The 27,422-nt window shown below is 45.0% G+C and overlaps 1 protein-coding gene and 1 pseudogene across 20 annotated transcripts in view; both read right to left on the reverse strand.

Annotated features, from left to right (window-relative positions):
• ATXN2 (ataxin 2) overlaps positions 1–27,422 on the reverse strand; it is a 121,587-nt gene that overhangs the window by 19,604 nt on the left and 74,561 nt on the right. For 11 of the 20 annotated variants that reach the window (XM_051826807.2, XM_051826810.2, XM_070066211.1 and 8 more), the window contains 7 exons: positions 23,335–23,535; positions 20,025–20,132; positions 19,702–19,772; positions 11,935–12,239; positions 11,202–11,265; positions 9,133–9,285; positions 8,696–8,762 (listed from right to left, as the gene is read on the reverse strand). In XM_051826807.2, coding sequence (XP_051682767.2) covers positions 8,696–8,762; positions 9,133–9,285; positions 11,202–11,265; positions 11,935–12,239; positions 19,702–19,772; positions 20,025–20,132; positions 23,335–23,535 — 969 coding nt within the window. The remainder of the gene's footprint in view (positions 1–8,695; positions 8,763–9,132; positions 9,286–11,201; positions 11,266–11,934; positions 12,240–19,701; positions 19,773–20,024; positions 20,133–23,334; positions 23,536–27,422) is intronic. The other 9 variants (XM_070066210.1, XM_051826806.2, XM_070066208.1 and 6 more) reach the window with 2 other exon arrangements.
• Positions 21,536–22,925, reverse strand: LOC103351751 (ADP/ATP translocase 2 pseudogene; annotated as a pseudogene).

Here is a 27,422-nt window from a genome sequence, read left to right on the forward strand (position 1 = left end):
CTCCCTCTAAGAACAGAGCACGGGAGATCTCACTGCTTCTGTTTAGGAATTCACCAGAAGTCCCAGTCAGCACAACTAAGGCAAGAAAAGAACACAGTGACTGAACTGTGACTGCATAACACGCAGAATTCTAAATCTTAAAAACAGCTAATAGAAAAAACAACCGGGTTTGGCAACACAGTTAAGAAAGCATATATTTAAAAATCCAGGGTGGGAGCTGGTGTTGCAACATGGCTACTGTCTGCAATGCAGCATCCCATAGGAGCTTGGGTTCGAGTCCCAGCTGTTCCACTCTAACCCAGGTCCCAGTTCTGGGAAAGCAGAAGATGGCCTCAGTACTTGCACCTGTCGCCCATGGGGGAGACCTGTATGGAGCTCCAGGCTCCTGGCTTCGGCCTGGTACAGCCCTGGCCATGGCAGTAATTTGGGGAATGAACCAGTGGATGGATGATCCCTCTCTCTCTGAAACTTTCAAATAAACAATACTTTTTTTCAATCAAGTATAGCTCAATGTACTAGTAAACACTGAAATTTTTAAAAACATTCACAGTAGTATAAAAATAAGATTAAAAATATACTTAAGAAAATATGTACAAATTGACAGAATAAAAATTACAAAACACAAGTAAACTCAAACTTAGATCCAAGGGCCAGTACTGTCATGTAGTGGCCACTGCCTACAGTGCAGACATCCCATATGGGCGCCGGTTTGAGACCCTGCTGCTCCACATCTGATCCAGCTCTCTGCTATGGCCTAGGAAAGCAGAACATGGACCAACACATTGGGCCCCTGCACCCGCGTGGGAGACCAGAAGAAGTTCCTGGTTCCTGGCTTCAGATCAGTGCAGCTCAGCCATTGCGGCCAATAGGGGAGTGAACCAGCGGATGGAAGACCTCTCTCTCTCTCTCTCTGCATAACTCTTTCAAATAAATAAATAAATCTTAAAACAAACAAACAAAACACCTTAGATCCATTTATATAGTAAACGGAGAGATACATCATGAAATAAAATGGTGATTCCAAATTAAGATATCCCTCTCCCACCAAAAAAAATAAAACCACAAACCCTGATCTACAGATTCAACACACAGATCCCAAGCTGATTCTATTTAATGCAAACAATCTAGAATAGTCAAAACAATCTGTCAAAGGACGAAGCTGGGGGACTTACATGAACTCACTTTCAGATCTATTATAAAGTAACAAATCAAGTTTGGTTTGAGGTAGAAACTCAGGTCAAATGAAACAAGACAGTTCACAAACAGATTATACAGTCAACTGACTTCTACAAAATGCTAACATAATTCAATAGGAAAAACAGTGGTGCTGTAAAAACTATACACATAAGCATATGTATAAATGCAGATGGGTCTATGTACATATATAAGCAGATGTGTGTGTAGTGTGTATTTGCACATGTGTCTAGTGTGTGTATATATGCAGATTTCTGTGTATATATGTGCAGGTGTGTATACATACGCAGACGTGTGTATACACACATATGCAGGTGTGTGCGAATATATATATAATATACATGGGAAAAAAGAAACCCAACCTTTACTTCACACTCTTCACAAGAACGGGAACAAGTAATTTATTAAACAAAGATTCTCTCAAATAGCCAAAGTACACAGACACAAGAATACTATGATCAACCATTATCAGGGAAACACACATTAAAACCATGAGTTCTGTTTTCAAGATTTACTTATGTATTTGAAAGGCAGAGGCAGAGAGAGAGAGGTAGGTTTTTCATCTGCTGGTTCACTCCCCAATTGGCCACAACAGCCAGAGCTGAGCTGACTCGAAGTCACGAATCAGGAGCTTCTTCTGAGTCTCACGTGAGTGCAGGGGTCCAAGGACTTGGGCCATCCTCCACATCCTGCCTGCTGTCCCAGGCAATAGCAGAGAGCTGGTATGGAAGCGGAACAGCTAGGACTCGAGCTGCGCCCACACAGGATGCTAACACTGCAGGTGGAAGCTTAACCCGCTACGCCACAGCGCCAGCCGCAAAACCACAGATTTTAAAGACAAACAATACCAAGTGTCAGCAAAGCTGTGGAGCACCTCAAAGTTTCCTGGCTCGTCAGCTGGGATGTAAAACAATACACTCTGAAAAATAACTTGCCAACATTTTATGAACTGAAACATGCATATACCATGAATCAGCAATTCCAATTCTTGGTTTAACTACGAAAAATGAACATAACAACATTTGTGCACAAATGCTTATGGCAGTTTTATTCATAATAGCTAAATTCTGGCAATAATCCAAATGTTTATCAAATCATAATGAGTACACTGCATAGAATACAATGGAACAAAAGAATAAGCAGTCATCTGACAACATGAAATCACCTCAACTCACTACACTTCTTAAGCCACATACACAAGACTATATACTGTTATGATTCCATTCATTAAAAAAAAATACCTAGAGGGGCTGGCGCTGTAGTGTAGCGGGTAAAGCTGCCTCTTGTACTGCCAGCATTCCATACAGACACCAGTTTGAGACCTGGCTGCATCACTTCTGATCCAGCTCTTTGCTGTTGCCTGGGAAAGCAGAAGAAGATGGCCCACGTCCTTGAGCCCCTGCACCCACATGGGGGACCCGGAAGAGGCTCCTGGCTCCTGACTTCCGATAAGCCCAGCTCTGGCTGTTGTGGCCATCTGGGGAATGAACCAGTGGATGGAAGATTTCTCTTTCTCTCTGCCTCTCTGTAACTCTGTTTTTCAAATAAATAAATCTTTAAAAAACAAAACAAAACAAAACAAAACAAAAAACTAGAGGGGCCAGCCCTGTGGCACAGTGGGTAAAGACACTGCCTTCAGTGCCGGCATCCCGTATGGGTGCCAGTTCCAGTCCTGGCTGCTCCACCTCCTATCCAGTTCCCTGCTAATGTGTCTGGGAAAGCAGCAAAAGATGGCCCAAGTGCTTGGGCCCCTGCACCCACATGGGAGTCCAAAAAGCTCCTGGTTTCCGCTAGGTCAAGCTCCAGCTGTTGTGGCCATTTGGGGAGTGAACCAGCAAATGGAAGACCCTTCTCTCACTAACTCTGCCTTTCAAGTAATAAATAAATCTTAAAAAGAACAAACCTAATCTACAGTAAGAGGAAACAGATCTGTGGTTGCCTAGAGCTAGTGTAGTGAAGGGGCACAAGGTACAACCATGACTGATGAGGTAGTTCCATGAGTGCATCCAGCTGTGGAAACTCATCAAAATGTAAACACAAAAAGGAGTATATATATATAAATTACAGAATAAAACAGATTTTAAAATTCTACACAGCCATTTAGAAGATAAATTGTATTTATAGTCTATGCTGTATGCAAAGATAAATTCTAAAAGACCAGAGATTTAAATTTTCTACAAGGAAATTACCTAAGTTCTTGAGTCTACAAGAAAAAGACAAATGAATTCTTTACTACATGAGAGCAGGGTAAATCTTTAAAACAAAAAATCCAAAGGTGAAACTCATGGAGGGAAAAAAAAGGAAGAAACTCCAAACTTTAAGACTTCTAAAAAATCAAAGTCCTTAGGAGGTGATCCCTGCAGTCCTGAGTGAGCAGAAACTGGAAAGGGAAGAGTTAGAAATACACATAATGAAAGACAAATGCCTGGTACCTATCCATACTCAAAAGTAACAAGAAAATTTAAAAAAGAAATGAGAAAAAATCTTTGTATAGTCAGTCATTTCTAGGACACAGATGTCCAAAAGGAAACAAGAAACAGAGTAATATTGATATTTTTCTTCCATGATTCACAAAAGAAAACATAACAATAAATGTCAACAAAGATTGCCTAGACAAGTTCATGAGGGAAGAAGAGCTTTTTTTGATAAATGGGGCTAGGGCAATGGATATCACATGCAAAACAATGTGGATATCACGCTGCCCCACACACTAAAATGTACTCAAACGGATCCCAGACCTCACTGCTAAGAGGTAACCTATAAAGCGCTTAGAAGACATTTGAAGAGTAAATTCTTGAGGCCCTGAGTTAGGCAACGGTTTCTTAGATATGACATCAAAAGCGCAAGCAACAGAAGAAAACAATAAACTGAATTTTATGAAAATCAAAAACTTCTGAACTGCAATGGATATCATCAAGTAAAAAGACAATCTATACAAAAGGAGAAGATATTTGTAAATCAAATCAGATAAAAGATCTATGAGTAGATTATATGAAGAACACTTACAACTCACAGTAATTAGAAGATAAATTAAAAATGAGATCAAAGGACTGGTGCTGTGGTGCAGCAGGTTAAAGCCCCTGGTCTGCAGCACCGGCATTCCATATGGTGCTGGTTCGAGTCCTGGCTGCTCCACTTCCAATCCAGCTTCCCACTAATGTGCCTGGGAAAGCAGTGAAAGATGGCCCAAGTACTTGGGCCCCTGCACTCACATGGGAGATCTGGAAGAAGCTCCTGGCTTCTGGCTTCAGATGGTTGTGGCCATTTGGGGAATGAACCAGCAGATTGAAGACACCCCCCGCTCCCGTAACACTTTCAAATAAATAAATCTTAAAAAAAAAAAAAAAAAAAAAACCAAGGTCAAGTATGTAAATCAACATTTCTAGAAAGAGGATATTCATACTCATGTGCATTAAACACATGAAAAGAGGCTCAACATCATTAATTAATTAGGGAAATGTAAATCAAAACCACAGTGAAAGCCGGCGCCGCGGCTCAACAGGCTAATCCTCCGCCTTGCGGCCGCTGGCACACCAGGTTCTAGTCCCGGTGGGGGCACCAGATTCTGTCCCGGTTGCCCCTCTTCCAGGCCAGCTCTCTGCTGTGGCCAGGGAGTGCAGTGGAGGATGGCCCAAGTACGTGGGCCCTGCACCCCATGGGAGACCAGGAGAAGGACCTGGCTCCTGCCATCGGATCAGCGTGGTGCGCCGGCCTTGGCAGCCATTGGAGGTTGAACCAACGGCAAAGAAAGACCTTTCTCTCTGTCTCTCTCACTGTCCACTCTGCCCGTCAAAAAAAAAAAAAACAAAAACAAAAAACAAAAAAAAAAAACCAAAAAACAAAAAAACCAAACAACAACAACAACAACAAAAAAACCACAATGAGACACCACTTTATACCCACTAGGATGCACAGACCCCAAGAGAAAGTATCAAGTGCTGACAAGGACATAAAATGGTACAGCTGTTTTGAAATGCTGGCAAATTCCAACAAAAGAATTCCACTCTCAGAGAAATGAAAACTAAACTCCAAATGAGAACTTGTCCATGTTCATAGCAGTAGCAGTCACAGCTACAAGTCAGAAACCATCCAAACGCTGATCAACTCAACAGGTAAATGCAGTATATTCACAAATGAATATTGTTTAGCCACAAAAAAGAATGACATATACACTGCTACAACAGACAAGTCCTGAAATCATGCTAAATCAAAGATGTCAGTCACAAAACGTTACATGCAGTATGACATCAGTGACATGAAACACCCAGAGTAGGCCAATCTAGCGTATTTGGGGAGTGAACCACTGGACGGAAGATACCTGTCACTCTGCCTTGCAAGAAGATGAGAAAATAAGATATAGGGGCTGGCGCTGTGGTGCAACCAGTTAAGCCCTGGCCTGAAGTGCTTGCATCCCATATGGGTGCCGGTTCTAATCCCGGCTCTCTCTGTCTATAACTCTACCTGTCAAATAAATAAACAACAAAAAACTAATACTGGGGGCCAGCACTATGGCATAGCGAGTAAAGCTGCTCAGTGCTGGCATCCCACATGGGTGCCAGTTTGAGTCCCAGTTGCTCTGCTTCTGATCCAGCTCTCTGCCATGGCCTGGGATATAGCAGTGGAAGATGGCCCAAATCCTTGGGTCCCTGCACCCACGTGAGAGACCCAGAAGAAGCTCCTGGCTCCTGGCTTCGGATCAATGCAGCTCTGGCCATTGCGGCTATATGGGGAGTGAACCAGCGGATGGAAGACCTCTCTCTGTCTCTACCTCTCTCTGTAACTCTTTCAAATAATAAAATAAAATAAGATGCAAACACTCTGGATACCTAAAAAACATCTATATTTTTAAGTAGATACCTACCAGCCAAATATGTAGGAATTAAAAGGCATGTTGTCTGGGATTTATTTTAAATACTTCAGCAAAGAAACAAGTACATATGAAGTAAATATGGCAAAATCTTGATAACCATACAATCTGAATGGCGGATAAAGTAAATACCAAATCACTCCCATCTCCCACACAGCATGTGCTCACAGCTGGAATTCTTCACAGTCGTCTGTTCTGTCCTATCAGGAGAGCCTCTGTGAAACTGGCTCAGCAGACCTCAGACTGTGTGTGTGTGTGTGTGTTTTTTTTTTTTCCAAAGACTTTATTTATTTGAAAGGCAGAGAGAGAGATAGATCAATCTTCCATCCACTTGTTCACTACCCAAATGCCTGCAAAGGACAGAGCTGGGCCGATTCAAAGCCAGGAGCCAAGAGCTTCCTCTGGATCTCCCACGTGGATGTAGGGCCATACTAAGCTGCTTTCCAAGATGCGTTAACAGGGTGCTGGATCAGAAGTGGGACTTGAACAAAAACACCCCCAGCCTATCATACTTGTAAAAAAAAATATTTAAGAGTTAAGATTCAAAAAATCAGGATTCCTTCAAACACCAGGAACTCTTGTTACAGTGAAAATTTTCTACCAGCAGTGTAATTACTAGGCATTTAACAATATATTTTCTATAAAAATCGTTCTAACTTCTATTGTTTATCAAGCAGAATCATAGCAACTAAAAGCTCAAAATTAACCACATAGCAAAAAAAGGGATCCTTTAAAGCATTTCCAACATTGAAAGATTTCTTTTAAGATGAACATGATTTTAACCACATGAGAGAAAGGTCTTCTATCCACTGGTTCACTCCCCAAATGGCCGCAATGGCCAGAGCTGGGTCAATTCAAAGCCATGAGCCAGGAGCTTCTTCAGGTCACCCACATGGGTGCAGGGGCCCAAGGACTTGGGCCATCTTCTACTGCTTTCCCACGCCATAGCACAGAGCTGGGTCAGAAGAGGAGCAGATGGGACTCGAACCGATGCCCATATGGGATGCCAGTGCTGCAGGTAGAGGCCTACCCCACTATGCCACAGCACTGGCCCCCAACTTCCCATTTTAAAAAGATGAGGAAAATACTCATCTAATAGAACTTCCACATTGGTTTCAGAAGAACGTTACCTTATACTTTAAATAAAATTCTGGGGGCTGGCACTGTGGCATAGCAGGTAAGATGGCCGGCACCTGATATGGGCACCAGTTCGAATCCTGGCTGCTCTCTGTTATGGCCTGGGAAAGCAGCAGAAAATGGCCCAAGTCCATGGGCCTCTGCATCCACACGGAAGATCTGGAGGAAGCTTCTGGTTCCTGGCTTTGGATTGGCCTAGCTTTGGCCACTGTAGCCACTTGGCGAGTGAACCAATGGATGGAAGAACTCTCTCTCTTTGCCTCTCTGTAACTCTGCCTTTTAAATAAATAATCCTGCCTCTTCCGATTTTATACATAAAAATTCATCCAGCCAGTGCCACGGCTCAATAGGCTAATCCTCCACCTGCAGCGCTGGCACACTGGGTTCTATTCCCGATCGGGATGCCGGATTCTGTCCCGGTTGTTTCTCTGCCAGTCCAGCTCTCTGCTGTGGCCCGGGAAGGCAGTGGAGGATGGCCCAAGTGCTTGGGCCCTGCTCCCACGTGGGAGACCAGGAGAAGCACCTGGATCCTGGCTTCGGATCAGCTTGGTGTGCTGGCCGCAGCAGCCACTGGAGGAGGGTGAACCAACGGAAAAAGGAAGACCTTTCTCTCTCTCTCTGTCACTGTCCACTCTGCCTGTCAAAAATAAATAAATAAATAAATAAATAGAATTTCATCCAATACCCTAGTATTGATAATCCAAAATCAATGCATAGCCTTAAATGTCAAAGCTTGAGTAGGCATTTTGGGCAGTAGTTGAGACTGTTGGGGCCGGTGCTGTGGCATAGTGGGTAAAACTGCTGCCTGCAGTGCCAGCATCCCATGTGCGTGCTGATGCAAGTCCCGGCTGTTCCACATCCAATCCAGCTCTCTGCTATAGCCTGGGAAAGCAGCAGAAGATGGCCCAAGTCCTTGGGCCCTTACACCCATTTGGGAGACCCGGAAGAAGCTCCTGGCTTCGGATCAGTGCAGCTCTGACCACTGCAGCCATCTGGGGAGTGAACCAGGGGTTGGAAGGCATCTCTCTCTGCCTCTGTCTCTCTGTAACTCTGCTTTGCAAATAAATTAATTAATCTTTAAGAGGAAAAAAAAAAAAGCCTGCTGTTGGGGATCCATGCACCTATATTGGTGGGCCTGGTTCTGAGTCTTTGCTCCAGACCCAATTCCAGCTCCCTGCTAATATGCACCTAGAGAGGCAGCAGGTGAGTTCTGATACTTAGATTCCTGCCATCCGCGTGGGAAGTCTGGATTGAGTGCCCAGTTCTCAGCTGTGGCCTAGCCCAGCTGCAGCCAGTGCGGGCATCTGAGGAGTAAACCAGAAGATGGGTGATTTCTCTCAGTCTGCCTCCTGCCCTTCTTCTCTTTCTCCCTCAAATAAAAATAAGAATTAGAGAAAGTCAAAAGTTGAACTATTAAATATTTATTCACTATACACCGTGTTGTTTAATCCATGCAGCATGCAGACCACAAGCAGACACAGGCAGGATTGTTCTCACCTTTACCTGCTCTATATGTCTTGGCTTGATTCACTGGCATGGGCGTCATGGGTATTGGGTATAAAGGCTTGAAGGAATTAAAAAGATAAATTAACATTAGGTTCATGATAATAAGAATGTGTTTCTATTCATGTTAAGTTCCATACTGCTAGAGAACTAGATCTGAGGTTTCCTGATTTTCTGAGTCATTAAAAAATAAAATCATACCCAAAGCTAAAAGCATAAACCCCAAACTACAATAACTGTGAATCACTGCTCTCATTAAAAGAAATTCTCAGATTTAGGTCTTCATACTAACAATACACCAAATCCTGCATGCCTCCCTCTTTCAAATATTTGTTTACCATCACTGCCTTGAGCCATCAAGTCTAAAGAAGGCCTGGTAAAAACTTCAAGCACCTAGGGAAGCTAAATGGACATCAAATTCCAGGACTTACTTGCACGCCTGGGCTCACAGGGACTGGATACATCATATTTGGTGCAAAACAAACAGGCTGAGTGTAAACTGGGGTTGGCTGCTGATGGCCCAGCATGGATGGGCTCGGCTGGGCTTGAGGCCGAGGAGAAGTTGGGGTGGTAGAAGGCTTTGGCTACAAAAACAAAAGCAAAATTCAACCATCTCAAGGTAAAAATTGAACTACTACAACAATTTAAAGACAGGAGACTCATTTTCCCAAACCACTTGATTTTTCACTCTTTTAATTAGTCCCTTTCGTTGGATTAAAAAAAAACCCACAAAATAAATTTCCTGTTTTAAATAAAGGAAAAATGCAAATGCTCTGTTAGAAAGTTGAACTGTGCTAATTAAAAATTAATATTGAAGGGCCGGCGCCGTGGCTCACTTGGTTAATCCTCCGCCTGCAGCACTGGCACCCTATTTGGGCGCCGGGTTCTAGTCCCAGTTGCTCCTCTTCCAGGCCAGCTCTCTGCTGTGGCCCGGGAGTGCAGTGGAGGATGGCCTAAGTTCTTGGGCCCTGCACCTGCATGGGAGACCAGGAAGAAGCACCTGGCTCCTGGCTTCGGATCAGCGCAGTGCTGGCCGCAGCGGCTATTTGGGGCATGAACCAACAGAAGGAAGACCTTTCTGTCTCTCTTTATCTATAACTCTACCTGTCAAATAAATAAATAACAAAAACTAATATTGGGGGCCAGCACTATGGCGTAGCAAGTAAAGCCACTGCCTGCAGTGCCGGCATCCCACATGGGTGCCAGTTTGAGTCCCAGCTGCTCTGCTTCTGAGCCAGCTCTCTGCTGTGGCCGGGGAAAGCAGTAGAAGATGACCCAAGTCCTTGGGCCCCTGCACCTGCATGAGAGACCCAGAAGAAGCTCCTGGATCCTAGCTTTAGACTGGCACAGCTCTGGCTGCTGAGGCCAATTGGGGAGTGAACCAGTGGATGGAAGACCTCTCTCTGCCTCTCCTTCTGTGTGTAACTCTGACTTTCAAATACATTAAAAATCTTAAAAAAAAAAAAAAAGAAAAAAAACTAATATTAAAACTAGTAGCAGTGGCCGGTGCCCCGGCAGCGCCGGCACACCGGGTTCTAGTCCCGGTCGGGTCACCGGATTCTGTCCCGGTTGCCCCTCTTCCAAGCCAGCTCTCTGCTGTGGCCAGGGAGTGCAGTGGAGGATGGCCCAAGTGCTTGGGCCCTGCACCCCATGGGAGACCAGGATAAGTACCTGGCTCCTGTCATCAGATCAGCGCAGTGCGCCGGCCGCAGTGTGCTGGCCGTGGCGGCCATTGGAGGGTGAACCAACGGCAAAGGAAGACCTTTCTCTCTGTTTCTCTCTCTCACTGTCCACTCTGCCTGTCAAAAAAAAAAAAGACAAAAAAAAAAAAAAAAAAAAAAACTAGTAAAAACTAGTAGCAGTTATTCTTATGGAACTGGAGAAAATGTTTTCAAAAATAAAAACTAACTCTCTTCTTCCTAATAGAATAAGAACAGGAGTCCATCTACAAACCTGACAGTCTAGCTTATCAACCATTTTCAAATTCTAACTCAAAGATTTATCCAAGATTGCATCTAACTGATGACAAAACAATGATCTTGGGACTGGTTTTGTGGCACAGAGGATTAAGCCACGCCACCTGCGATGCTGGCATCCCAAATGAGCACTGGTTCTAGTTCTGACTGCTCTACTTCCCATCCAGCTCCCTGCTACTGCACCTGGGAAAGCAGTGGAAGATGACCCATGTGCTTGGCTCTTACCACTCACTTGGGAAACCCAGGTTGAGTTCCTGGCTGCTGGCTTCAGCCTAGCCCATCTGTGGCCCTGCAGCCATTTGGACAATGAAAGAGCGGGAAGATTTCTCTCTCCTCCTCTCTCTCTGCAAGTACGCTTTTCAGAGAAAATAAATAAATCCTTAAAAAAAGTTGTTGTAGTGCACTACAGATGATTTCAGAGGGAGGTATGGGAGGAACAACACTACCAATTATAATCTTTTTTTTCATAGACTAGATTACCTAAAAAAAAAAAAAAAAAAAAAAAAAAAAAGGAGTGAGCTTACCTGAGAAAAGGAACGAGGGTTGAACTCCTTTGCATTGGGATTCAATGTTGATTTCCTAACTTGCCTAAACCAGAAGACAATAAAGGCCATTGAAAACTACTGGAATTGATATTTCTTTAAAACTTCCAATATCTAACCATTTTTTTGAAAAAACTGCTAAACATATATTAAACAATTCTCATTAGATGATCACAAATCTTTGTGTGTGAGGGGGGAGTACTACAAGGTGCAATGACATAACTAGCTTAGGGTAAATATATTTTGACCAGTTATCTGTAAATTAAGGGCTACTTATAAAGGAATCTTAAAGCCCAGATCCTTGAATTGAGAGGACTAGAATGCTTTGTAAAAAAATTGAGGCCAGCGCCGCAGCTCACTAGGCTAATCCTCCGCCTTGCAGTGCCGGCACACCGGGTTCTAGTCCCGGTCGGGGCGCCGGATTCTGTCCTGGTTGCCCCTCTTCCAGGCCAGCTCTCTGCTGTGGCCCGGGAGTGCAGTGGAGGATGGCCCAAGTGCTTGGGCCCTGCACCCCATGGGAGACCAGGAGAAGCACCTGGCTCCTGCCATTGGATCAGTGCGGTGCGCCGGCTGCGGCGGCCATTGGAGGGTGAACCAATGGCAAAGGAAGACCGTTCTCTCTGTCTCTCTCTCTCACTGTCCACTCTGCCTGTCAAAAAAGTGAAAAATAAAAAAACCTGAATGAGTGCCAGGAGGTACTTTTACATTTACTCACTCAGCTGCATCTGTCTTCTCCTCTTTATCCTCTTTCTCTTGCTTACACGCCGGACTGGAAGTCTGCACTCCCTGGGACGTGAGTTCAGGTGCCCTCTTGTGCTCTGCAGTACTCAGCACTGAGGGGGAAACACTGGGGCTATTCGGCTTGCTGCTGCCACTGGTGCAGTTGCTGCTGCTGTTTTCAATGAAAGAATCCTTAGCACTTGGCTCCATTTTGTCTTTGATCAGATCTCTGGATTTTTCTCCTTCTCTATTTTTGTTTAGTAACTGATCCATAGACTCAGAAGTAGAACTTGGCTGTAACTAAAGGAAAAATAATTACACTAAATATTTTAAATAACACTTAAATCATTTTTTTACATGTGCAAGTAAAGTATTAGGCATGAAATGTTCTGAAGAAGGCTTCTTGATAACTTTGAGAGTACTGTTTATATGACAACAATATAAACATTATATAAGGCAACAATCGGAGTGTGCACACGACACATCTGTAGTCATCAAAGCACTCCTGCATCGCAGCATCAACAGTTCAAAAGGTCAGGAACTGTGTGAGGAACTGTGCCTGTTAGGTACGGAAAGTGTGAAACCACTCCTATCCTACTAGGCTTGCCATCTGAATGACATCAAATGCTCAACTACAAAATGCAGAAGTGCTACAGGATCCCACCAAGAAGGCGAACTACAGAAAGGAAAGGCTTTTCATTCCAGGTGTCATGTACCACAAAGTATGGAAGGTGTTTAGGAGAAGTGTTTGGGAAAAGGAACATCGTCTAAGTAAAAGACACACATGCTTAAAACTTCAAAGCAATGGGCAAAAAATGGCGCCATGCCAAAACAGAAAAGCACTACTGGTTGGAAATGACAGACTTATCAAGAACAATTGATAAGGCAACTTGAAAGCTATGTTATGGATTCTGGCTTTTAATTTTCCAGGCAGTAAGAAGTCACTGAGAATTTTAAGCAGGATCCAGTACTGAGCAGATGCATGGCATAGAAAGATAAGCATAGCACCTTTGTGGAAAAGAACTTAGAGGAGGAAAATGAGGATGTAGAGAGACTATTAAGTGGGCAGGACTAAGTTCCAGGCCTTGTGGGTGGGAAGGTGGGCAGCAGATGGATTCCAGGGGAGACCTACTGGACAGTCCCATCTGCCAAACCCGTGAAGAGAAGGAAACTTCAGTGCAAGGAGCATCAAGAGTTAGTGAATCAAGTGACAGGGTTTTAAGTTCACAGAAAAGAAGAAATGGAATGCTACCACTGGCTGGACATGACCTCAGATAAAATCCTTCACAAAAGAAAGAAAACAGAAACAGCTTAAGGCAACAACAAGAAAAATGGTAGCATCACAAGTAGAAATGACAGCAGACTCTGGAGGGAGGAGAGAATGAACTAGAGAGGAACCCCTGCCAGGAGGAGAGGAGGCCTCAAGTCACTGAGAGACAAGATCCCTCCTCAGGATCAATGGGTTCACCCCTGGCATCTGCAACTCAGAGGAATCCAAACTCCCCTGCATCACTTAGGGAGCCCCACAGCTGTCTAGCTGCTGAGGGCAAAAGTTGGCAAGGGCATTATCTGAGCCCAGTGGCAACTGAAATCACAAGAAAGGAACCTGCTGAGCAAGCCTGCAACCATGAAAGAGGCTACACACACAACAGACCAATGATTTACTACAGTAGACTTCAAGGCTATTTATCACAAAGGTCTTTGAGTAAACATGAAAATAAGGCTTTTCTTGCTGGTTTCATTTTATTTGAAAGGCAAAGACACAGCAAGAAATCTTCCATCTGCTAGTTTACCCCCCGGATTCCCACAACAGCCAGGGGTAAGCCAGGTCAACCAAGTGTCTATGACCCAATGTAGGTCACCCAGATGGGTAGCAGGAACCCAAGTACTTGAGCTGCTGCCCAGGATGCCCTTTGTTACTGCTATTCTCATAATGGCAATTATACCTAGAGTACTTACTGTGGGTTGCACACTGTGCCACTTCCAGATTTCTTACCTTACAGTGGTTCTACTTGACAAAACACTCACAGGTCGGACACTGTGGGGTCATTTATATTTTAGTGATAAGAATTATCATGGTGGCTGGTTATGTGGTGGAGTGGGTTAAGCACTGCTTGCAATATCAGCATCCCCTATTGGAATGCTGGTTCAAGTTCCAGCTGCCCCATTTCTAATCCAGCTCATTAATGCACCTGGGAAAGCAGCAGTGGGTGGCCCAAGTGCTTGGGCCGCCACTACCCATGTGGGATACTTGGATGGAGTTCCTGGCTCCTGGCTTCGTCCTAGTCCAAGCCCAAACTCTAGCCATTAAAGTCATTTGGGGGAGAGAACCAATGGATGAAAGAGCTCTTTCTCTGTCACTCTGCCTTACAAATAAATAAAACAAATAATAAAAAGAAATACACACACATACACAGTTATCCCAAGAAGTGGGCATTTAGCACGGTGGTTGAAGACACTGCTTGGGGTACCTATATCCCCAATCAGAATGCCTGCATTTAAGTCCCAGTTCTACTCTTGACTATACCTCACTGTAGATGCACACCCTGGGAGGCAGCAGGTAATGCCTCAAGCACTGGTTCCCTGCCACCCACATGGGAGATAAAGATTAAGCTTCCCCTGATTTAGGCCCAGAATGGCCCTGGCTGTCATGGGGATTTGGGAAGTGATCCAGTGTACAGGAAATCTCCCTGTGGACTTCACTGAAGCCTGCGGAGGCCTAAGTCAGCCAGGAGCTGTCCTGGAAGTGGAGATGCACTGCACTGCTTCCCATGTACCAGGACCCTGCAGTATCTCTCCTCCACCACACCCACATCAGCCACGAGCAAGGAAACGGCCCTGCACCTTCAGGAGTGAGCTCCGTGACCGCTGGAGCCTCTGCTGGCTGTGCTTCTGTACACAGCGTCCACTGCTGGCTGTCTTTCTGTACACAGACAGCGTCCACTGCTGGCTGTCTTTCTGTACACAGACAGCGTCCACTGCTTGCTGTCTTTCTGTATACAGACAGCGTCCAGTGTGGGAAGGGAAGGTGGCTCCTTACTCAACAAGCAGTTTGTGGGCTATTACCAGGTGCTCTGCCATTTATATTCTCTGATTTTCAGCGTGATTTATAACCACACAAAGTCTGTATTGTTTAAACCTGATTCAATGCACGTACTCATTGTGTAAGAAAAATATGAAGCCTGTAACCAAACTCAGCCTTGCAGAACAGCCAACTCAGGCAACCAACTCATTTCTGGTTGAAATCCTCATTTTAACCAGCTGAATAAAATTTAATGCTGTTTTCAACCGGACTCTGATCAATTCAGTTAACATCTGTCTCTCTGCTTTCCAAATAAGTAAAATTAAAAAAGAACATGTAGCATGTGCACACTGTGTGCTAGGCACCATGTTAGAGGCACAGAAACCCTATGAAGCAGCTTCTACGCTGATCCCATTTTGGCGGAGAAGAGGTGACCAACGTTACACACGTGGGGATCAAGATTCAAACCCACACTATCAATCCATTACAGATCCAATTACTAGCGATTTTTACACAAGTAAAGCTATCAGTACTACTTACATAGCTACATCAGAGTCTGCAGATAGCTCTCAAAGGGACAGGGACAGGGGAAAAAAAACCCAAACCCAAACCCCAAAAAAGAAAAAAAAACCCAACCACCACAACCTCACAGGCTTTCCCCTTTTCTCTGTCTCAATGGAAGACTAGAGATTTCTGTGAACAAATGTAGTTCAGGACCACGTGTGTGTCATATGGGCAGCTCTGATGTCTCATTCATTGAACGGTGCTGTATGTATTACTCACTGTTCAAAGCACTGCTGGAAGCCTAAGCGCCAGATGGCCAGGCTTATAATTTACAAGCCACATGACTATGGGCAAATTGTTTAATTCCTCTTTACCTCGTCTCCTAAAATACATACTGCTGATAATAACTGTTCTTGCTTCAAAGGGATGTTAGGACAATAAAGGACTTAACTACCACAGAAGCAATTTGCATAGTGTCTAGTACATAGGAAATACGAAAGAAACGCTAGCTAATAACATTTTCCTGGAGAACAATTATTAAGCCCACTTCAAACTTTTATTTTTTAAAAGTCAGGAGTCCAGAGCTCCATTTGGGTCCCCATGTGGGGCAGCAGGGACCCGAGTAGCTCACCATCAGGTGCTTCCCCCCAGGATGTGTCAGCACAAAGCCGCTGCAAAGCGAAGGGGGGAGACTAAAACCCAGAGCACTCCAGGACGGGACGCAGGTGTCCAAGCAGTGTCTTCACCTGTTACCAAATGCCCGCCCCAATCTGTGGCCTATTCTGCTTCACTTCTTTGACTTAGTATGTTTTTTCTTTCTTTTTTTTTAAAGACTTATTAATTGGGGCTGGTACTGCGGCATAGCAAGTAAAGCTACCACCTGAAATGCTGGCATCCCATATGGGCGCAGTTTGAGTCCTGGCTGAGCCACTTCTGATCCAGCTTTCTGCTGTGGCCTGGGAAAGCGGAAGATGGCCCAAGTCCTGTACCTGCACCTGCGTGGGAGCCCCAGAATAAAGTTCCTGGCTCCTGGCTTCCGATCAGCCCAGCTCCAGCTGTTGCAGCCATCTGAGGAGTGAATCAGTGGACGGAAGACTCTCTCTCTCTCTCTCTCTCTCTCTGCGCCTCTGTCTCTCAAATAAAGTAAATCCTTTTTTAAAAAAACTTATTAATTTTATTTGAAAGGTGGCATTACATAGAGATTTTCTATCTGCTGCTTCACTCCCAGATGGCTGCAACAGCCAGCTCTGAGCCAGTCCAAAGTCAGAAGCCAGGAACTTCTTCCAGGTCTCCCATGTGGGTGCAGGGCTTAAGGACTTGGGTCATCTGCTGCTTTCCCAGGCACACTAGCAGAGAGCTGGATCAGAAGTGGAGCAGCCAGAACACAAATGGGCACCCAATTGAGATGCAGGCATTGCAGGCAGAGACTTAATCTGATATGCCACAATGCTGGCCCAACAATTCGGTTTTTAAAACAGGCTAAGGATCTGAATAGACACAAAAATGGCCAGCAGCACTGAAATTGATATTTGACTCCATCAGTCACAAGAGAACTGCAAAAAAAAAAAAGCACTTACTACGGCAACATTCATAATAAAACCATAAGATATATATCACAAGCAATGCTATAACCACCACAGACAGACAGCAGCAAGCACTGGCAAAGATGTGAACGTTAGATAGTACAGCGGCCTTGGCCAACAGCAGGCCAGCTCCCATAAGGTTCTACAGAAAGTTAACATATAGTCAGGAAAAGCCATTCGTAGGCATACACAAAACGGAAATGAAAACTTCCAAAAAAAAAAAAGTGTACACTAGTGTTCACAGCAGCACTATTCATAAAAAAGGTGAAAAGGTCAAAAAGTGGAACCATCCAAACAGCTACCAACTGATAAAAAGCAAAATGTGGTATTAATTCATATAATGTATTATTCATCCAAGAAAAAATGGAATGAATAGACGCAGAGGAAGAGAGAGAGAAAGAGAGACAGGTATCTTCCATCTGCTGGTTCACTCCCCAAATGGCTGTAATGGCTGGAGCTGGGCCGATCTGAAGCCAGGAGCCAGAAGCTTTTCCTAGGCCCAAGGACTCGGGCCATCCTCTGCGGCTTTCCCAGGCCTATTGGCAAGGAGCCAGATAGCAAGTGGAAAAGCTGGGACTGAACCAGTGACCACAAGGGATGTTTTACCCTCTAGACTACAATGCCAGCTCAAAAAGATTCCATTTGTATAAAGTATTCAGAACAAATAAATCCAGAGAAACAGAATGTAGACCGGAGGTTGCTAAGGGCTGGGGAGAGGAAGAGTTTGGAGCCGATGTTGAGTGAGTCCTAAAGAGCACAGGGTTTCTTTGGGAGGGATGAATACGTTCACTCAAGTGTGCTGACAGTCGTACAATGCTGTGAATACACCAACGCCACTCTATTGCACACTTTAAATGAATTGTATGAAATGTAAATTATCGCTCAGTAAAGCTGCTACAAACATACACAAGCTCATCTGTTGCAAAGTAAAAATATGTTTTTCTTTATAACATAATAAATTCAACACAAGAGTACTGTAAGAGGGGCTGGCACTATGGCGTAGTGGGTGGGGCTGCTGCCTGCAGTGCCGGCATCCCCTGTGGGAGCTGGTTTGAGTCCTGGCTGCTCCACTTCTAGTCCAGCTCTCTGCTATGGCCTGGGAAAGCAGTAGAAGATGGCCCAAGAACTTGGTGGCCAGTTAGGGAATGAACCATGGATGCAGGACCTCTCTCTCTGCCTCTACTTCTCTCTCTGTGTAACTCTTTAAATGAATGAATGAAGGCCGGTGCCGCGGCTCAACAGGCTAATCCTCCGCCTTGCGGCGCCAGCACACCAGGTTCTAGTCCCGGTCGGGGCGCCGGATTCTGTCCTGGTTGCCCCTCTTCCAGGCCAGCTCTCTGCTGTGGCCCGGGAAGGCAGTGGAGGATGGCCCAAGTGCTTGGGCCCTGCACCCCATGGGAGACCAGGAGAAGCACCTGGCTCCTGGCTTCAGATCAGCGCGGTGCGCCGGCCGCAGCACGCCAGCCATGGCAGCCATTGGAGGGTGAACCAACGGCAAAAGGAGGACCTTTCTCTCTGTCTCTCTCACTGTCCACTCTGTCAAAAATAAAAATAAAATAAAAATAAATGAATGAATGAATCTTTAAAAAAAAAATAAAGTACTATAAGAGGGAACTGATTAATTGTAAAATAAATGATCTGGGGGAAAAAAACCCAAATGGGCAAGAATACCTACAGCAATGACATCATTTATACCAAACTTTAAGACTATGCAAAATAGTATTATCTGGTGCTTAGGAAATCAATTCATATTCACTTCAAGTATAAACAACTGCACAGGAAAGAAACTCTTCCATCTAGAGGAAGAGGAGCGAGGTGATTTCACAGGAAGCCTTGAGCTGTGCTGAACTGATTTAGCTGGACAGTTGTACGTGAACACTCATTCACTATTAAAATCAACAACTGTTGATGATATTGGCATTAACTACTGATACATGTGCTAAAATATGAACTGGCAAGTAATATTTTGATGTTGCCTGTAAGTAAAAATAAAACTATTATCAAAATTAATAAACATTAGAAAAATTTCAGAAAGCCAGTTCAGCTGAGAAGTCTACTTCTTTCCTTGATTCACTCTCCTTTTCATGCAGTCATTTTCTTTAAAGGCTGATAATCAGGTTCCCCCCTCTAGGAAGCTATAAGTTTCAGGACAATTTCTTGAATTAGTTTCAAAATCTACTTTAATATCTATAGCATATTATCGTTAATATTATGCAAAACAAGGAGAGATTAGGATATGTTCAGAAGAGACATTATACAAAGACTGCTACATTTCACACGTGTGTACGAAGTGTACAGCTCCAACAGCTCACCAGGACCCAGTACATTTCCCACTTGCTACAACAGGTCATCAAAAGTAGGCTCCGCTCTACTGAAATCTAGCTTCACTGAACAGAGAATAAACATCAAATAACCTGTGTTACGGTGGCTGAAATGTCAGAACTAGGCTCCTTCGACTGACAACTTGTATTCTTACAAATCTCATGATTTTAGTGTCCCACTGAAAGGATAAGCAAGGACAATTTTATGACTATTTAGATTTCTATACACAGTCCAATGTTTCTGATTATATATATAATACATTGACAAACTGAAAATCCTTAGTCATTGCTATCCTCTAAAATTCTAATTCATAAGTCAATATGACACTTACCCTAAAATCATTCTTAAATTTCTTTAAATCATCAATCTGTTTTCTATGCTCAGAAATGATTGGTGACAAACCTGCAAAATTAAGAACAGATTTAGACACAGATTTCTAATCTCTAACTTAAGATTCTTCTAGTATAGAATATTACAATCTAGAAAATATTATTAAAATGATGTAAAATATGCATTTTGATTTTTGGCATTTTTAGTGGTACATTTATATACACATAATACTAAGGAACAGTGTTAAGAAAAATATTCTGCATTGTGCGTAAAATGAGAAAACAGTCCTTTCCTATTTCCACAGCTATCTCCAAAGACTCTAACCTTTATTTTCAGCTTTTGAGAAGCTAGGTGATGCTTCATTGGGCTTAATATTTTCTTTATTCCCTGCAGGAGAGTTCTGCCTTTGATCTTGAAGCCTGGAATCTTTAGCTAGAAAACAATTGGAAAAAAAAAGTTAGAAAAGTGGGAAAACATACAATTTTGATTCCCTGTTTTTGGAAATGCATAGTTTCCTTTAAATAGGTTTCTGTCCTTTGTAGACATCATATAGAACACCAATAATTTATATGAGAAGGCTTCAAAAGGTTCATGAAAAATTAGAGTTACCTTTTTTTCCCTAAAAATTTGTTTATCTGAAAAGGAGGGAAGGAGGGAGGGAGGGGGGAGGGGGAGAGAAAGAGAGAGAGAGAGGGAGGGAGGGAGAAAGAGAATATCTCCCATCAGCTGGTCCCTCCCCAAACGGCCACAACTACTAGGGCTTGGCCAGGCTGAGGCCAGGAGCCAGGAACTCTATCCTGGTCTCCCACGTGGGTGGCAGGAGTCCAAGTAAGGGGAGCAGTAGGGACGCAAACCGGCACTCCAATATGGGACTCCAGTGTCCCAGGAGCTAACCAGCTGTGCCACAGACTGAACTGTTTCTAAGGTCTATTTATGTGAATGGCAGAAGGACACAGAGAAGGAGAGACAGAGGTCTCCCATGCATTAGCGTATTCTCCAGAACCCAAGGGCCAGGAACTCGCTCCGGACCGCCCTCGGGAGTGGCAGCCATCACCAGCTGCCTCCCAGGTGCATCAGTGTGAAGCTGGACAGGCAGTGGAGGCAAGGCTTCATTCTAGGCACTCCAATGGGATATGGGCACCTCCAACAGTGGCTTAATCCACTCTGCCACAATGCTCAACCCAGCATTATTTTTTATTGTGTATATTTTTATTTATTCAAATTATTTATCAGGAGTGACTGAAATAAAAAAAATGTAATTGAGTCCCATCACCATCATGATGGAAACAGCTTTAAGAGAAAACTGCTCAGAAGAATATTACTGCTTCCCATTTTCAACCGCACACAGTTGCTTTTGATAGACAAGAGCCTGTCAAGACTGCTCAAGATTATAATACAACATGCCTGTTTACAGGGGAACAAACCTAGGAAATAACTTGTGTGCACTTTTTTTAAAAAGATTTACTTATTATTTGAAAGTCAGAGTTACACAGAGAGAGGAGAGGCAGAGAGAGAGGGGTCTTCCATCCGATGGTTCACTCCCCAATTGGCTGCAATGGCCAGAGCTGTGCCCATCCGAAGCCAGGAGCCAGGAGCCTCTTCCAGGTCTCCCACGGAGGTGCAGGGGTCCAAAGACTTGGGCCATCTTCCACTGCTTTCCCAGGCCATAGCAGAGAGCTGGATTGGAAGTGGAGCAGCCGGGACTTGAACCGGCACCTGTCACCTGTATGGGATGCCGGCGCTTCAGGCCAGGGCCTTAACCCATTGCACCGCAGTGCCAGCCCCTGAACTCCTTGATTTCATCCTTTTTTTTTTTTTTTTTTTTTGGACAGGCAGAGTGGACAGTGAGAGAGACAGAGAGAAAGGTCTTCCTTAGCCGTTGGTTCACCCTCTAATGGCCGGCGCGCTGCAGCCGGCGCACCGCACTGATCCGATGGCAGGAGCCAGGTACTTATCCTGGTCTCCCATGGGGTGCAGGACCCAAGCACTTGGGCCATCCTCCACTGCACTCCCTGGCCACAGCAGAGAGCTGGCCTGGAAGAGGGGCAACCGGGACAGAATCTGGTGCCCCCACCGGGACTAGAACCTGGTGTGCCAGCGCCGCAAGGCGGAGGATTAGCCTAGTGAGCCGCGGTGCTGGCCTTGATTTCATCTTAAAGACAAGCACAAAAGCACCACCCGTGCCTCTGAGGAAGTTGGACCATGGACCCTTGAAAAACGCTTTGCTTCCTTCATCAGGAGCAATCTTCCTCCAGCAGTCAGTGTGCCTGTGTATGTACCAGTTGCTTTACGCCCTGACTGCATCATCATGCCTCGACGAACAGCGTCAAGTGGATAGGAAGTTAACTGAGCAACAGCAGTGACAGACTGCGCGGTCACACAGCTGATGAAGATGTGCGTGTTCTTGGGACCTGGAAGCATTCCTTCTGCAGGGTCACAGACAGAGAAGCAGGCAGCTCGGTAGATGATAATGCCCTGTACAGACACATTAAAGCCTTGGTACAGGCCCCTAATCCCATCAGATTTGTCGATGTAACTAGGCAGTCTCTGAGGCCTTTGAATTCCCTTTCAGCTCCAGCGTTAGACGGGTACAGGCAAAATCAAGCGCATACAGGAAACACAAGGATGTGGCTCCAGCAGCACCACCTGATGCCAGATTCCCTGCAAAGTAGCGCCAAAACTGGGTCCTCTTGTCCACGCCACCCAGAAAAATCTGCTTGTATTTATCTTTGAAGGCAAAGCTGAGAGCCTGGGTGGGGAAGTATCTGATGACTCTGGCCAGGTTACCACGCCAGAAGGACAGAACACCCTGCTCCCTGGGATATGAACCCCACCGTCTAGAATGCCGTTGTATTGCTTATCAGCAGTGATTTGCTTGCTGGCATGCGGCACCTGGAGCAGCAGCTTGACCCTCTCAAGGGTCACAGCCACTCCACCTGCCAGGAAGTCCTTGGCAAAGGACACAGCGGCATCTGTCATGTTGGAAGCAGAGGAACCAGGCGACTGTGGGACAGGACTGGGTTGGGAACAGGCTTGGACTCTGGGACTCTGGGGCCCCAACATTATTTTTACATTATATTCTTCCATGAGTTTTTTGAATTTAATATCTAGGAATGTTAACAACAGACATTGAAGACATATATGAAGTTAGGGGTATTGTATCATCATTTACCTGGGATTTTAAATGTGCATTTAAAATACTTATCTATGGGGGGCCAGCATTGTGGCACAGCAAGTAAAGCTGCCACCTACAGTGCTGACATCCCATATGGACGTCAGTTTGAGTCCCAGCTATTCTACTTCCAATCCAGCTCTCTGCTGTGGCCTGGGAAAAGCAGCAGAGGATGGCCCAAGTCCTTAGGGCCCTGCACCTGCATGGGAGACCCAGAAGAAGCTCCCAGCTCCCAGCTCCTGACTTCTGCTCAGTGCAGCTCCGACCACTGCAGCCATTTCAACCAGCGGATGGAAGACCTCTCTCTCTCTCGGCCTCTCTGCCTTTTAAATAAAAAAATAAATCTTTAAAAAAACCCACTTATTTATGAGTAAAACAACACACAACTGTTCATTTAGTGGTGACTTCTAACATGCAACCACACAAACAGTATCATACAACTGAAAGCCCTTTCTTACATACCCTCGACAGATGGGGTCACAGCTCTGTTGGCTGCAGGACTAGCAGGTGCAGGAGACGCAGCACCTGGAACAGTCATGGCAATAGCTTCAGTCGGAATGATACCAGCCTGGGGAGAAGCAAGAACTGGCCCACTGGGACTATTTCCGATGCTGTTCTGTCTGGGAGACCGTGGTCTGTGAGTTTTAGGGGACATTCTGGGAACTGGAAGAAAGGGAAAAGTTATTCATTACATTCTGAGCTCAAATGTCAATTCCTGAGATTTCTCTGAAGATCCAGGTAAAATAGTCCTCTCATGCCCACACGTTTTATTCTGTCACTGTGTTTTCCCCCCCAAATTCTTAGGAACAGGGGTGGTAACTGAGAACACCAGTATCCACAGAATGACACAACTGCTACTTCCCAACATCAACTGTGGTCTTCCTTCCAGGTTAAATGTGTTCATTTTGAAAGAGAATATAGGAAATGATTTTGGAAACTGGATTCCTGAGGCAGGATAAATGTCACTTTTTAGGATAACAGCAGCAACATTCGGGGTGGGTATCTACTGTAGTGCTTAAGATGCCACTTGGGGAGACAAACATTCCTGCTAGAATGCCTTGATTCATGTCCTGCCTCATTCTGGCTTCCTGCAAATCCATTTTCTGGGAGGTAGCAGGTAATGGCTCAAGTACTCGGGTCCCTGCCAACCATGCAGGAGACCTGAGTTGAGTTCCTGGTTCTTGGTCTCAACCTGGCCCAGACCTGGCTCTGCAGGAATCTGGGGAGTGAACCAATGCATACAAGATTCCTGTCTCTTGCCTTCCGTCCCACTTCCTTTCAAATAAATATCTGCTCTGTTCTTAAGTCAAGAGTCATGGAGGAAACCACAGAGGTATTTCAAAAAGTTAACTGAAAAACAGAACTAAAAGGTGAGATTGTTGAAGATCCCTCCTATACCTGCATTAAAATTTTTTTTGGTACCAAAAAACACTTATTTTTTAATTTTCCATGAACTTTGTAAAGTATACTTGTATTACTCAATGACTGCCATCTTCCAATTACTACAAGGAACAAATCTGTCACCCTGTTTTGTGTGTTTCTCTAATAACCATATTTTTACTCTCCTGTTTCTGATTATTTTGTTACTCTCAAAATTTACTGATATTGTTGTTGAGATATATCAAAGGATTACTACAACAGAGGAGGCTTTTTAAAAAAACTCCGTTTTCTTAATATAATTGAACATCCAGGAAGAAAACAGGAAGTACAAGGGAATTTATGGTATAATTACACAAATACACACTACATGAAGCTGAGCAGACAGAGTAATCAACTAATAACAGACATTTAATAGAGCTTGGATTTTTTTTTTTTTTTAATTTAAGCACAAAGAATTTCTTTTTTCTTAAAGGTTCTATGGACTGATTAAGATGAAGATCAAGGGAAAAAAACAAATCATTATATGCTCTAGCTCTCCACAGCTGTCATGAAAACAAGCATTAAGATTTACTGAAAAAGAATCAAAAGCTGTTTTGGTATAACTGTTGAATTTTGTCAAAGTATTTTTTTTTTTAAGATTTGTTAATTTTTGGGATATAGCGGGTAAAGCTGCTGCCTTCAGTGCCGGCATCCCATATGGGCACTGGTTTGAGTCCCGATTGTTCCACTTATAATCCAGCTCTCTGCTATGGCCTGGGAAAGCAGAAGATGGCCCAAGTCCTTGGGCCCCTGCACCCACGTGGGAGACCCCGAAGAAGCTCTGAGCTGCTCCTGGCTTTGGATTGGCACAGCTTCGGCAATTGGGGCCATTTGGGAAGTGAACCAGCAGATTAAAGATCTCTCCCTGCCTCTGCCTTTGTAACTCTGCCTTTCAAATAAATAAAACTTTTTTTTTAAAAAAAGGATTTATGTATTTATTTGAAAGGTAGTTATGCCGGCGCCATGGCTCAATAAGCTAATCCTCCACCTAGTGGTGCCGGCACACCGGGTTCTAGTCCCGGTCGGGGCGCCGGATTCTGTCCCAGTTGCCCCTCTTCCAGGCCAGCTCTCTGCTGTGGCCAGGGAGTGCAGTGGAGGATGGCCCAAGTGCTTGGGCCCTGCACCCCATGAGAGACCAGGAGAAGCACCTGGCTCCTGCCTTCGGATCAGCGCGGTGCGCCGGCCGCAGCGCGCCTGCCGTGGCGGCCATTGGAGGGTGAACCAACGGCAAAAGGAAGACCTTTCTCTCTGTCTCTCTCTCTCACTGTCCACTCTGCCTGTTAAAAAAAAAAAAAAAAAAAAAAAAAAAAAAAAAAAAAAAAAAAAAAAAAAAGAAAGAAAGGTAGTTATAGAGAGCGAGAGGGAAAGACAAAGATCTTCCATCTAGGCCGGCGCCGCGGCTCACTAGGCTAATCCTCCACCTAGCGGCGCCGGCACACCGGGTTCTAGTCCCGGTTGGGGCGCCGGATTCTGTCCCGGTTGCCCCTCTTCCAGTCCAGCCCTCTGCTGTGGCCAGGGAGTGCAGTGGAGGATGGCCCAGGTGCTTGGGCCCTGCACCCCATGGGAGACCAGGAAAAGCACCTGGATCCTGGCTCCTGCCATCGGATCAGCGCGGTGCGCCGGCTGCAGCGGCGGCCATTGGAGGGTGAACCAACGGCAAAGGAAGACCTTTCTCTCTGTCTCTCTCTCTCGCTATCCACTCTGCCTGTCAAAAAAAAAAAAAAAAAAAAAGATCTTCCATCTGCTGGTTCACTCCCCAAATGGCTGCAACAGCCAGGGCTGGGCCAGGCTGAAGCCAGGAGCCAGGAGCTTCACTTGGATCTTTCACGTGAGTGGCCGGGACCTCGGTCAGAAGTGTTGCCGCTGCAACACAAACCGGCATCCACGTGGGATGCTGGCATCACAGGCAGCAGCTGTACACGACACTGGCCCCCAAGTACAATGCCTGTACCCTACAGATGCTGTCAGCATCCTCCCTGGGCTAACAACAGACACAAATGGGTCCTTGTGTGTGCCTGATATCCCTCACAAGGGAACTGTGGTTGGATGCTAGTGCTACACACATATGCTGTGCAAAACACTGCACCACGAAGCCCAAAATAAAAGCTTTTGGAATGACCCTATAAACAAAGATCCTAAAAAGTCAGGAAACAATGGGGTGGGCGTTCGGCTCAACGATTAAGACACCCCTTGGGATGGCCACGTCCCTTATCACAGTGTCTGGGTCTGAGTCCCACCTCTGCTCCGGCCAGCTTCCTGCTACTGCACACTCAGGGAGGAAGCAATGATGGCTCAGAAACTCAGATCTGGTCCCTGCCGCCAACATGGGAGACCCAGAGGGAGTTTCGGGCTTCCAACCCCAGCTGTTGTGGGCATTTGGACAGTAGACCAGTGAACAGAAGGTCTCTCTGTGTGCCACTCTGCCTTTCAAATAAGCAAAATTAATAATATTTTTTGGAAAAGATAAGAAATACAGGGGCTGGCATTGTGGTATAGTGAGTAAAATTGCCACTTGCCTCGTTGGCATTCCATATGGGCACCAGTTCAAGTCCTGGCTGCTCTACTTCCAATCCAGCTCCCTGCTAATGTGCCTGGGAAAGCAGTGGAAGATGGTCCAAGTACTTGGGCCCCTGCACTCATGTGAGAAACCCAGATGAAATTCCTGGCTCTCGGCTTCAGCCTGGCACATTCTTGGCTATTGTGGCCATTTGGGGAATGAACCAGCAGATGGGAAGAAACCCCTCTCTCCCTCTCTCTGACTTCCAAATAAATAAATAAATCTTAAAAAAATAGGAAATATGCTCTCTCTCAATAGTGTTATAGACTATTTGCCTTAGAGCAGTACTTGATACTACAAACGTATTTGTATTTACTTTTTTTTTTTTTTTTTTTTAAGATTTACTTATTTATTTGAAAGCCAGAGTTATAGAGGCAAAAGCAGAGAGAGAGAGAGAGGGAAAGATCTTTCATCCATTGGTTCACTCCCCAGAAGACAGCAACAGCCAGAGCTGGGCCAATTCAAAGCCAGGAGCCAGGAGCTTCTTCCAGGTCTCTCACGTGGGTGTAGGGGCCCAAGGACCTGGGCCATCTTCTGCTGCTTTCCCAGGCCATGACAGAGAGCTGGATCAGAA

This window comes from Oryctolagus cuniculus, chromosome 21 (genome assembly GCF_964237555.1).
Source record: "Oryctolagus cuniculus chromosome 21, mOryCun1.1, whole genome shotgun sequence".
In the NCBI taxonomy this organism is placed as follows: domain Eukaryota; kingdom Metazoa; phylum Chordata; class Mammalia; order Lagomorpha; family Leporidae; genus Oryctolagus; species Oryctolagus cuniculus.